The sequence below is a fragment of the Excalfactoria chinensis genome, chromosome 5 (assembly GCF_039878825.1).
Source record: "Excalfactoria chinensis isolate bCotChi1 chromosome 5, bCotChi1.hap2, whole genome shotgun sequence".
Taxonomy (NCBI): domain Eukaryota; kingdom Metazoa; phylum Chordata; class Aves; order Galliformes; family Phasianidae; genus Excalfactoria; species Excalfactoria chinensis.
Window position 1 is genome coordinate 8833555 of NC_092829.1, and position 13272 is coordinate 8846826.

The 13272-nt window shown below is 43.8% G+C and overlaps 1 protein-coding gene across 2 annotated transcripts in view; it reads left to right on the forward strand.

Moving 5' to 3' along the window:
- The first annotated feature begins 1713 nt into the window (after window positions 1-1713).
- The window catches only part of PPP1R13B (protein phosphatase 1 regulatory subunit 13B), a 61797-nt gene continuing 50238 nt past the window's right edge, over window positions 1714-13272 (forward strand). Inside the window, exon 1 of one of the 2 annotated variants that reach the window (XM_072337459.1) lies at window positions 1714-1902. In XM_072337459.1, coding sequence (XP_072193560.1) covers window positions 1894-1902 — 9 coding nt within the window. In that variant the 5' untranslated portion in view covers window positions 1714-1893. The remainder of the gene's footprint in view (window positions 1903-13272) is intronic. The other variant, XM_072337458.1, reaches the window with a different exon arrangement.

A 13272-nucleotide genomic window follows, 5' to 3' on the forward strand; every position in this document is an offset into this window, starting at 1 on the left:
TACCATGGTACAGGCATAGTTTTAAGCTTTACGATTTGTAAAGACTGGTTCATTTTTCTTCCTTGTTTCTATGGGAAAAATGGAGATGGGGAGGGCTGGATTGGTAGTTGTTTGTTGGGTGTTGGTTCTTTTTTGCTAAGTGAAGTAGAAATAGGGAGTATGAAAAGACTTTATATAAAGTATGGCCTATACCTTTTGAAGACATTTCCTCCTAGTCCGCATGATCCAGTCTGTCTGGTTGCAGCATTGGTTGAACCTGCACCTGCCAAAAGCAATGCGTCTTAAAAGCTGACAAAGGCGTTATACCAGAGGGCATTATTCCAATGGAGACATTGCGTGGAGGAGTGCCTGCCTTGCCAGTGGCAACTGTCTATGCCTTATTCTCCCAGATTTCACTTTGTCATCATTCCTCATAAAGGAATGGAAGGGTAATACTGAGGCTCTATTTATGATGTTTTAGCCTGTGTTTTGTGGTGGCTTTTCTCCTGTTATTTTCCCCAGATTATGAGTGCTTTATAGCACCTTATAGCCCGTTTTACTTCATGTCAGCTTAGTTGCAGGATCATTCTGAGTAGCTCAGAAGGGGATGACGTCAGAAGTATCATAGGCTTACCTATCTCTAAAGACGTGTAGGAGGTAGAATCATAATTTGCAGGAAACTCAGATAATAATGGTATTGTCAGCTGGAAGCACACTAATAATACCAAATAATACATGCAAAGCGATTTTAAATCGACACAGTATTATCTGGTGATGTCAGTAGGATTTTTCTGTAGCACCAATTTCTGAAGAGGAGCAGCAGCTTTGACTGCCACAAAGTTCTACCCTGCATCTACAAGGGTGCCTGCTGAAACCATTAGGCAAGTATGTATTAAGGTAATTTACCAGCCATCTGTTACTGGAACTCACCTTAATAGGTTAAACTTAATGAAAATACTCATGTTTGAGATCAATACGCAACTATTATCACTGTTGTTATGCCTAAGCTTAAAGATTACACAGACGGTACCTGCGTTCCTCTCAACAACTTCCCTGCTGAACCTTTTTGGCACTCCTAGCTGAGGTCTGTCACGGTGATGTACAAATAAAGACTGGAAAGCGGCCATCTGCAGACACAGGGGAAGCATCATTTTTCAGATGAGGATTTCAGACTGGCAGCAATATGAAATTTATCTACGCCGGCTGTGTTGCAGTGCCCACGTATGGTGCTGCGTTGATTCAGCTCTGAGCCTGACTTCTTACAAGCTTTCATCTCTCTGCTGCACCTCAATAGAACGAGACGCGGGGGCAGGCGCCGCCCACAGGGCCGATGCCCATTCCTTCGGACCTGGAGCGAGGCGGCAGCACCCGGGGGTCGGGCGGGGCAGCGCCGGGAGCAGCGGGGAGAATCGCAGCAGGGGAACAGGCAGGCCGCGGCGACCCTGTGAGGGGAAGGGGCCGCGGGCACGCGCGCAGCCCTCACAGCCACCGCGGCCTTCACGTGCGCCGCGCGCGCTCGCGCACCCCGCCCACCCCCGTCCTCCCCCGTGAACGCGCCCCCCTTCGCCCCGCCCCCCGCGCTCCCGGCCCGGCCAATGGCGCGGTGGCGGTGGTTAACCCCTGGCGGGGCGGCGCGGCGCGGGCGGAGCGGAGCAGGAAGCGCCGGGGGAAGGAGGCAGGCGGGCAGGAGGCCGCCGTCGCCGCGCTGAGGAGAAGGAAGGAGAAGGAGGAGGGGGTCGCGAGCTCGGCCGCCGCCTTCGCCTCTTCCTTCCGCCCGCTGCGGGGAACGAGCCGCGCGGGAGCACCTGTCACCGCCGCTAGGGTGAGCGGCGTCCTCCGCGCTGAGAGGCGGCAGCGTGAGAGGCCCGGCGCGGCGCGGCACGGCGGAGTCTCGGCGGAGGGACGGTGGCGGAGATGATGCCGGTGAGTGGGGAGCGGCCGGGCCTGGCGCTGGGATACCTCGTCCTTTCCTGCGGGGCCGCCGGGCCGGACGGGGCTCGGTGAGGCGCGGGGCCGCGGGCGCGGCCGCTGATCCTTGCCGGCCCGGGGGCCCAACGGGAGCCGGCCGCCACCGTGAGGGGTCCCGGCCGCGGCTCCCCGGCGCCGCCTGACGGGGCCGTCCTGCCGCCGTGCGCGGCCGCGGGGCTTTGACGGCGCCGCTCGGGCCTGGCGTGGGGCTGTATGGGGCGGGCAGCGTGCTGCTGTGCCGCTGTGCCGCTGTGCTGCTTTTCCTTCAACGCAGCAGTTTTGTTGTGTTGCCTTTTCCTCCCCTCACGGTCGACCCCACGGCCGGGGCCGCTCCTGAGGGCAGCGCGGTGCCGAGCGATGGCGTCCGGCCGCGGGTGAGCTGGGCTGTGCGTGTGGGAGGCACTCGGGTGAGGGCTCCCGCGTTTTCGCCGACTTGGGAGGAAAAGAGCTTTTATTTACGGCTCCTGCGCCGTGCTCGAGGCATTGCAGCAGAACGGCGCTCGGGGAAGAGCAGCGGGGACGTCTTTCAGGAAATGTCACCGCTCCAACTTTGCTCCGCGGCCGCGAGCAGGAAGTGCGCGGCTCGGCACAGCTGTGGGATTGCAGATGGAAGGGCGCAGGTAGTGCTTGTCGGCTGGCGTTGTGACGAGCGCCGTGTGCCTCCCGACTGCCGCGCCTGGGTACCGAAATGCTCTATCGGTGCTGGAGGAGGATTGCTAGGAGCTGCGTGCGCTGGAAACCGGCATCTAAGCTCGTTAAGCTGCGGGCGTACGGGTGGGTGTCAGCGAGTAAAAGCAAAACTGAGACTGCAGAGGTAACCCAGAGCATGGCAGGGGCTCGGGACTGCGTGATCTGTACGGTTCCTTCCGACTAAAGCCATTCTGTGGTATGGTGCCGTGACTGTCAGCGTGCTCAGCTTCCATTGCAGCTTGGGCTGTGCTTTACATTCATAAACTTCTTACTGAAAACCTATGCCAACGGTAGGCTGGGTCATAACAAATGTATTTGCTTCCCATTCCTGACTGGTGTGCGAGTCTGAGGCAAGTGTCATAACTTCCGTGCTCCAGCGATTGGCTTTCTGTGATAGTCTGTGGTATTGGCTTGTTGATTTCTTTATTTTTGGTCTGTTTTTCACAGCTTGGTGAGTGTCTCTCTGACAGTGTTCACTGTTGCCTTCATGCTTGCTGGAGTACAGCAGTTGCTTGTGGTTATTTGAAAGTGTTATAAGATTCTGACTTTTATTATGTTTTTGAAACCTACTTCAAAGCATTTTCACGCTGACAGCTGAGTTTTAATAAAGACAAATTACCCTGCTGCAGTGGTAGTAATGCTGCAGATTAGAGCTTGCTGAGTCTGAATCCTGGAATAATAAATATTTTGCTTTTCTGAAGTGCTTTTAGGTGCTGTTATGGACAGTCTGTCATAAAGTAATCAGGAATATGCATATTTAAATGGACACTTTGATAGCGCCATTAGTCTTCCAGTTTCTTATTCTCCAACTATTTGATTTCTGGGCTGCAAGGATGGGAAATAAACCATTTACTGGAATAATCAGTGCATAATATCAGAATGATGTGAACATATGGCTGTAGAGCTGGACCAAATATAGTTGGCTTTCTCTTTTTTTTTTAAGCTTGAGTTTTCCTATTCTGAAAAGGGAAAAGCTGTGCTGGGATTCCTTGACTTCACATACAGAGGGACTGTTTTCTCCTTGATCCTGTTGTGTTTTGTTTCTCTGTAATTAGCAGAAGTGTATAATAATAGCAGGAGGACAGGCTACAGTACTGCAGGAATTGAACTGTAACGAGTGGGCATTGCTACAGCTTTGTCAACAAGTTGAAATGAAATGTTTGGGAAGTAACAAACTCCCATTTTCTTTGTGACTTGCATTAGAAGTACCTTATTGAGGCCATTTGGGGGTTGGTAATTTATTAATGTTCTGTACGTTGGTTCTTAAGAATGAAGTAATGTCTGAGGAATGGCAAATGGAATGGTGACTTTTTCCTCTTATCCTCTATTTTGTTAGTGGTAGGTTTTTCATGTGGGAACAGGGTTACTTATGAGAGGCTTTATCAGCTATGATTTCTTTTGCTGCCTGGATATCTCTTCCTCTGTTCCTTAGCATCCTTTCCATGCAAGCCCGTATTGCTTACTCTACTTTTTTTATGAGATAGAAAATTAGGTTTATTGTTGGTTCTGAACACAGTTGGGCTTCCAAGAAGTAATGAGATGTGGGCTGCACTTTGGTTAATTTTGTGTGAAACTGCAGCTCTTATTGAAAGATAATCCCTGGTGCGTATTTTATGTTAGACTAGAGAATACACAAGTGGATCTTAATATTACAGTGTGCATTAATATCCTTCTAATTGCTGCATATGTTACTGGTCTACAAAGACAGATAACATGATAGATAGAACACAAACCAAAGATGGGTCTGCTTGAGTTAGGTTTAAACTGAGCCATCTTCCAGGTGAATGAAGAAGGGTATTTCTTTTTTTGTGGTGTTTTTGTTGTTTTTTTTCCAAGTATGCCCTCACAATGTGTTGAGTCTAAAAGCTTTTCCAGCAAGTGCACAGTGGGCGTTGCTTATTCTTAATTTAAAACCAAAGTAGTTTCAAATCTGCATATGTGGTTGTCTTCTTTAGAAAGGTCACTACTAATGGTCACTGCCTTGTATCAGTCTAAAGGAAGATACGTAGCTTTAACAAGCTTAATATTAGCAATCCTCAGTGATGCTGAGATTAAAATATATTGTAATGAATGCAGAGCAATATAAATACCAGCAGTACTGATACCATCCTTGTTTGCTGAATAAATCTGAACTGACTGGAGAGAGTAATTTGCAAGTTTATCAGCCATTAGTAATGGAGTTATTTATTGCAGTGATGCTTAAAGGCTAGTTCATGTTTTTTGGATCATGTCACCATTTTATTAGGATAATAAAGTCTGGCCTATTCTGTGGTTAAAAATAAGCTCATGAGCTTCACCATATCCATGAAAAGGTACTTTTCATAGACTGCTTTGATAATAGAATACTTAGAAAGATTTGATAGATGTTTCATTAAAATCCACAAGTATATGGGATAATATTGAGGGAATTTTCATGTCTGTTAGCTTCTCTTCAAAACTGACACAGATGAAGTTGTCAAGTGCAGGCATTGGAGAGGACTTATTAGAAAACAAAATGCTGCTCTACCAGTTGAAGTTCTGTTAATGTAACAAGTGAAGTCTGGTGTGAAATGCAGGCCTTCTCACTGTGTTATGAAATCCATTCTGTACTCTTTTGATTCTTGCTCTTAGTGCTGCCTAACAGGAGCTGACCACATCATGCCAAGGGTTGTCCATACACAGAATAATGACGGTGCCTTTGTGGAAGAGTCTGCTAAATGCAGAGATCACCTTTATTCTATCGTAAACATTCAGAGCATTTTAGATCTTGTTTTCAAGGAAGCAGTTTCAAAGACCGAAAAAATAATTATCAAGAATAGGGATTTGAAGAAGGAAACTGATTATTGCATAAACAGGGGAGTCGCTGGGAGTGCCTCTGTACCATAACTTGCTTTTAGAACTTACGATTCTTAAACATTATCTGAATTAAAAGCTTAATATTACCATGCAGTAATTCCTAGCACAGCATAGCTCAGAATATCTCACCTCTAACTGAATGTGCTGGCCTGAAACACTGGTTGACCTTGGGCTTGTTCGACCCCAGCCAAGTGAGGGTGTTTTTTCCTTGAACTGGGAGATGTTATTAGATAACATACTTCTAAAATATCTTTCTGCCACTTCTCTGAGCATCCTTTCCATCAATTTTGGATCCCTTGTCTCGCTGATTCTTAAATTATAAGTAATAAATACTGTAACATTTGAATCCTTCAAATTGTACGTTTTCTAGTAGTTTGGAAATCTGCCAATAGAATCAATTAAACTCAGAAGCACGTAAGAATCTGCAGTGTATTAAGGAATCTATCCGTGGAGAGCTCTCAGTGTTTTAAGTTTCTGAAAGCAATTTTTAATGAGGGACAGTAATAAAGTTTTATTGTGCAATAACAGATGCTGGATGCTGTCCTTCAGAATTAGATTTGTGGGTCACAACCAATAATGCCAGTGCATAAATTCCGTGACAGATCAAAGGACAAGTGAGTATATGAGCTGCTTTTTCCAGAGAGTTGCTTTGAATCAGAGTTTCCAAGCACTGTACCTAGATTTCAAGTGGCTCTATTCTTTGACTTCAGTGTTGCTCAGAGGTGCATGTAACCTTGCTTGTGGTAGAAAGTGGGCGTTTATCGTGATGGGGCAGTAGGATGTTGGAGATACTGAATTCCTTTTGGGGCTGCTGTTTCACAATGGAGGTGAGCTGCATTGTTTCCTGTGACCACTGGCTGTGGTCTTTTCCTCCTTCCTTATTCCTCACTGCTCCTTCCTACTGTATACTTTGAGCACACTGTACTTGCCTTCCTTAGTAACTGATTCCGGGTCACTATAAATGGAAAAAATAATTGCACTTGAAGGATGTTGAGGGTATATGTGCTCATATATATGAATATCCTGCTAAGCTAGGCCATTAAATTAGCTTGTATTGTGGCTGTCATTGTCTGTGCTGGTTCAGGAAGGAGCAGGCTGCTGGGGTGAGAGGGACAGCAGAGGAGGTGGAAGGGAAGTGGCTCTTCCCTGTGTCAGCACTGCCTGATTATTCTCTTCTGTTGTGTTGGGAACCACAAACATCGTATAGTAAATTTTCTTTTCTGGCTGTTTACCAGTTCAGTAGGACAGTGAAATGAACCTTCAGATCACTGCACTGCAGTAATATTGTGACTGTAGAGATAGCAGTTTTGCGATCTCTCTGGGAATCTGACAGTGCTTGATGTATGTTACCTGGAACAGGAGCAAATAAAGGACTTAGGATTTTTGGTGAAATATGTGGTACTGGAGTAATTCTTTAGAAGCAAATGCAAACTATAACTGTAATATGTAACCATGCCTAATCCATCAATGTGGTGTTTATGTAGAGGTCACTGGTTTGCTGTCATTTGCAGTATTGTGTTCCTTCTGGTTTCTTCCCGTTCTTTCCTTGTTCTCTAAGACTCATAGCATAACTGAGCCCAGATCTTCACTGGTTGGAAGTAACAGCTGCAGGAGCTACCATGCTCCTTTCCTCCCTGCTGCCCCTCTCCTGCACTGGCTCTGTGCTTGTCTCATCCTGTGCTGTGCCACTTCTGTTTGCTAACTCAGCAGGAAGTTGTTTGCTTTTTTTTGTGGAGGTGCTTTTCTGACAGCTTAGCACACGGAAACCGCCTCGGTGTGGGGTCAGAGAGGTGCTGGAGCTGTCATGGGGAAGGGCAGAAACACAGAGATTGCCGGAAGGGTGTCAGCAGTTCTATTGGTTTATGTTGTTGTGATTTTTCAGCCAAACAGGGCAGTCTGAGACCAGCAGTGATTACCATAACCAGCAAGTACAGTCTTACCTAAATAAAAAGATTATTATTGTTTAATTTCTCAAGCAGGATCAAGTCTTAGTGTAGAGTAACAGGTATGGTTTAAATTGTGCTGATATGCTTTGGATGTATGTTTAAGACAATCCTTTTCTAATCTTCTCTCCCACAAATTGACTGACATGGTTCAAGACAGTTGCTGCACCTGTTGGTATTACTTTCTTTTTTAACCTTTTCTGGAAGGTTTCCTCTTGGGTTGGGGGGAGGGGAAGCTCCAGAAGGCATATCTGGATATTTTGTATAGTCCTAACAAATATGTTGATCAAAACCTGATCTCAGTCTACCTCATTTAGCTAGGGACAGCGGTCATCAAATCTCTGTTACTTCCTTTGGGGGGAGATGTGTAAGAAGATGGAATTCGTAAGTTTCTGTGGTATGATTAATGCCTGTAAAATTCTTCTCAGACTGCTGGGGTTGGGTTTTGTAGAGATAACAGCATAGCTAGAACACATGCTGTGTGATGATGTGGTGGTCAGCATCAAAACTGCTATCTCTGTTAGATACTTAGCTTCATTAGAAACAGTCATGCAGCATCCTTACTGTTCGAGTTGTTCAGATATGTTGATGAAGAGGTTAGATTTTCCTGCCGTGCATCTAAAGACAGCAAATTTTTGGAAGTGTAATGCTTTGGTATGATTCAACAGGCGAACAAATGGGCTCGCAAGTGGGTTAGTTACTATTCAGCCCAACTGTTGGGAGTCTGTATGGGAGACATTGAGGTTTTGAAACAGTGTCTTATAAAAATAAACTGTGAAACATCTCTGTGCGCCGTTTCATCTCTGCGTGAAGCTCTGAATGTCTCAGCATGTCTGATGCTTCATCTCCTCACTTAATGCTTTGTTGTCCTGAGTTACCTAAATTTTGGAAAAAATCAACTGCAAGAAGCATGGTTTTCTGCTAGAAAAAAAGATCTGTAATGATTGACCTCCTTTACACTTAATCATGTCAGCATCAGCGCAATCATTTCAAAATCATATTGCATGGATTGCTGTCTACTAGACTGTGTCACTTAGGAATATTTTCAGTTCTTTCTCTGGCCAGTTTCTTGGAGTACTGTTACTCTTTTATGGTCAGTTACCACCACATCACTAAGACCTGCTTTGATGAGGAATCAGAGCTTCATATGGAAAGAGCCAAAGGTCTGTTACTTGCAGCCCTGTAGCACTTCTGTTACCTATGATGGATAACAGTAGGACTTACTTCTGTCATGCTGGCAGGAGGTAAAGTTATGAACTAGGTTTGAGTCAATTTGATCTCTGAATTATCAACTGCTCTTTTGGACCCCTGCAGTTTGCTGGGGTCAACGTAGATACTTATATCTGGGTTAATTTATACCGGCTAATGTGCTTTTCTCATTTTTAGCTGAAGATAAATGCTTTGGGATTTTGGTCCTCTTTTCACATTTACCAGCATTTAGACTTCTAGTAGCTTTTCTTTTATTTTTTTTTTTTCTTTTCTTTTTTTTTTTTTTTTTTTTTTACATCTTTGTTGTTGCTGTTTGTAAACTGCACTGTCAGCCATAGAAAGCCTTCTAAGGGATGGCTCCTAAGATACCATTTTACCTAATTTACTGGACACAAAAATACTATGTTGGAAACACTGTATCTTGCTCTCTTCTAACATCTCACCTAACCAATGTTACCCCCACTTATTGCAGCCCCTTATCTGCAGTTGTAGTGCACTGGTAAGGAAGGCCCTCTTAAAGCCACCAAGTGCTATTTGGTTTGTGCTCTCAGAGCTCTGAAGAACCGATAGCAGAAAATTACAAGTAAGCTTGATCTGGAGTATGGAGGTACTCATCTGTGATCTGGAGTATGGAGGTACTCATCTGTGATCTGGAGTATGGAGGTACTCATCTGTGATCTGGAGTATGGAGGTACTCATCTGTACCCTTTCAGAAGTAGGGGGAAGCTTTTGATCAGTTTTTTCTTACTGTGTCTCAAACTACACATATTTTCAAGCACTGAAGTCTCTGAAGTCTCAGCAGCCTCTTTGCTTCCAGTGCTTGAGGGTGAGAACATCCTCATTGTCTGAATTTCTTTATAGTTCTTCTGTCTTCCTTTCCCCACCCCAGCTGGAAACCCAGGTCATTCTGCTTTGTTAAATACTGTAGATTTCTTGTGAGAAAAGGTGTCTTCAGTCACAGGAGAGAGCACCATAATGTGAGTGTTGAGACAAAGAGAGGCAAAGTGGAATCAAAGTTAGTAAAACAAGTAGGCCTTAAATTGTTAGTGAAACCACGGTGCTAAGTTTTATTCCTTTTGGACTCTTGCTGTTCTTTGTGTTTGTCCACTGCTTCTGTGCATTCTTAGCTGCTCACATCCTCTGATTGTAGTCTACAGGTTTATGTTAAATAGTTTTCCATTTTGTGTTTGCTGTCAAAATTGTGTATATTTCCTGGAATTTCACTCTTATTTTGTTCTATTTGCTACATCATCACATGTGTTGTTCAGAGGCCAGGAGTGTCTTTTTGTTAAAATGCTTTGGTAGGATCATAGCCTGCGTTTCACTTTCCTATTGAGCAGGAATTGAGTGGGTGTGTAGTTTTCTGAATGTGAATGTTGGTACACAGGGATCCTCTTGGATCTCTCATTGTACCTGCAGTTGTATATAAGGTGATGATTCGTGTTAATGGAAAGCTTTGTCTTCATTTAGAACACTCAAAACCTCTTCGTGTTTTTTGGTCAAAAAAATCTCCTTGTTTGTTGAATTTAAGATTTTGAGGCTGATGATATGAGGCAACCAGATATGGCTGTGGTGTCCTTATCGTTCTCTCTGTCTTTCTTAGATTCATAATTACCTACCTAGAAGTAGCAGTTATGGATCAGTCAGCCAGGTAACTGTGCTGGGTCAGATCCTGAATTTGGAGACAGTACACTGAAGAACTGCAGGAGAAAAAGGAAGGAGCTGCACTGGGATGTATTGCTCATTATTTATCTGATTTAGCAAGTAACTACAGGTGTTTTCAGTTATTTCAGAAGTGGGGAGTAACAGGATAAAAGAAGAGGGAAATGCAGTGATGCATGTTTTCTAGTTCATACTCCTCTTTGAAAAGGTCCCAGTTATTCACAGTTGTGGTAGACTTTAGGTCTAGACCTCCCTGTGTACTCCTGAAGCACATCATGTATATTAAGCCTTCTATTGCAAGTGCAGCATTCATAAGTTTTGGCAATTTTGCTGTTGCTGTTCAGAAACATTCAGTGCGTAGCAATAGTTGGAGGAGGGGCACAGTGTGTTAATACGGGCCCTGCTTTGTCTCTCAAATATTTATTCATATGATGGTTTGTTTTTCTGGCAGATAAAGATACGATCTGTTTTTGGAGAGCAACCAGTTTTGATTTTATTTTTTGCCCTTTCAAAAGCAAAACAACCCTTCCCTTTTAATGAATATCCTCTAGATTCTCATTTATCTCAAATGCCCTCAGTCTTTCATAGGTTAATGTTTCATTGTTGCATTCCAAATGTCTGAAATGCTTCTACTCGTTCTATTCCCAGTGAAGCTATCTACGTGACACTTGTTTGCTGAGGAGGAAGGAAGGCTGCACAGGATCAGAATGTTTGCATTTCTAACAAAATGTGTTAAGGAAGGACAGCGCTGTTTCTGAATGTTGAGGCAGGCTAAATATGGAATCTTACTCGTTTTTTCTTCCTTCTGCTGCTTGTTGGGAAGGGTAATGCCACAGTTCTGTGGATTGCAAATTGTGCTGAGGATCTATTGCTCATCCCTTCCTGCAGTTAATACGTACAAGGTTGCTCAGAAAATGTAACATCTCTCTGCTGTAAGAGAGATGGGTTAAGTTCTGTTGTGTGTGCTTTTTTGTTTTGTTCTTTCCCCCTGGGTCACTGGCTTGCTCTCTCTTCATTTTCTCTATTAAGGGAATGAATTGAGCTGGGGAATATGCTTTGCTTGTGCAATTGCAGAGTAAGAGCTAAGCTGGTGCCATCTTGCTGTCCCCCACTCAGGATCCTGTATGGTGTTGACAGGAATGATGATAAACACTCCCTGTCCCTTGACATGAAGAGGCAGTCAGACCACAGTTTACCATTTTGTATTCTCGACTGCTTGAATTACGTCCAGCAAGAAGGAAGAGTTTGCCAAGAACGGAGTAGTACTTATGCCTAAAAATACTATATTGAAGTGCATAATGGGTTTTGTTGTTTTCTTTAAGCTGATTGGTCTTCTTAAATCATTTTACTGATTTAAGGAGATGTATTGTGGAAGTCTCTGGGAGTTGTTGGAATGCTTTGCTCTTGGAACTTTTGCTCATCTCCTTGCCCTCTGCAGCAGAGAAATCACTTGTCTCTTCTGAGACAGACAGAGCCTTATATGTAAATTTATTTAAGATGAATATTTAATGTTTGTCATTATAATATTAAACAAAGATGACTATTGCACAATGAGAGGATAGCAGAACTCCCCTACTGCAACCTTGCCTAATTAGGGGAAACTTGATCTAGGCTATCTTGTTCCTGTCACAACTGTGGCCTGTCTTGTTTCTTTGGAACATCTTATCACTGCTCGTCATTGCTGCTTGAATTCGGATGCCAGCAGACCGAAAATACTCCATTTAAGTAGTTTTTCACTGTAGCTGTTGCACAGGAACTGTTGTAGGTTTTAGATCTGCACAGTATATTTAATCACTGCTGTAACTGTCCACATGAAGAATATTTTAAGAATGGTTCTTCAGAATATTATAAAGACACCAAAAGAGAAATCCTGGCTACTGGAAAAGACTGGACGTAACTCTAAAAAGCGGACAAGGGACAGAGTGATAAAAAAGAAGGTGGGATGACTTTGCTTTTTGTTATTTGCTGTGAAATCAGGTTTAGAAGAAAGCGCAAAGTGCTGAGCACTGATTTCTTATCATGGCTCAGAGTGTTTGTAAGTGAAATCTTTCCGTGATGGGTTTCTTTTGTGTAACAAATATCTGAGTATTTAAGAACTTGTATAAGTTCAGTTGGAGTTTCTTGGGCAGGGGGGTGAGGAAGGGTAGGAAATCTTTGCATGCTTGCTTTTATTTGTTTTAATTCAGCCAAAGTGGGGGATCTGGCAGCAAAATAGAGCAGCTGTGAGTTTTTAAACCTCCTGTGCAAAATCTGTAGATAGGTACTAGAAAGAGTTAATTTCTATTCTATGCAATTTCCACTCTGATGATGGAAGGAGAACTCTGCGGGCTGCCTGTTGAATCCCAAAGGGTATGTTCTTCTTTCACTCCTTACGTTTTTGCCAAGCCAGATAACATTACATCACAGATTGAATGGCTGGTGTTCCCTGAGAGCAATCTGTGAAACAATCAGTATTTTGTTAATGGTTTCCCCTCAGTGGAAGAAAGCCGTGGCAGTTTGTTCTCACTGTGCTCTATGGAAAGTAAGAGAGGAGTGCTGCTTCTGATTGTAACTTTATGTATGGGTGCGAGTCTGTAGATTTCATAGGTGTTTGTAAAATGAAAGTGTTGCTGGGTTGGCCACAAGCTGCCTTTATTAACTGACAAAAGACAAATGTCTCCCCTTGAGATCCTTTTATTTCTTTCTTCTACTCAGTTAGCTTTGTCATGTGGTGTGGATTTATTTATTAGAAAACTTATTAAATGAAAAAGTGCAATTACGTATTCTGTAATTATCTGATGAGGTTGATGGAACAGCTGCATAGGAGACAAGCTTTTCTGGAATTCAGTGCTTTTTGGATGACTTTGCAGTAGCTGTTGACAAGGTCGAACACAAGATTGTAGAAACATCAGCACCTCCCTTTCCCTGGCCTTGGCCAAAATATTTTTAATAATTTGAGAACAGTCCATTCTGTGATACAAGTTCTGTGTGACTCTTCTGTTGCATG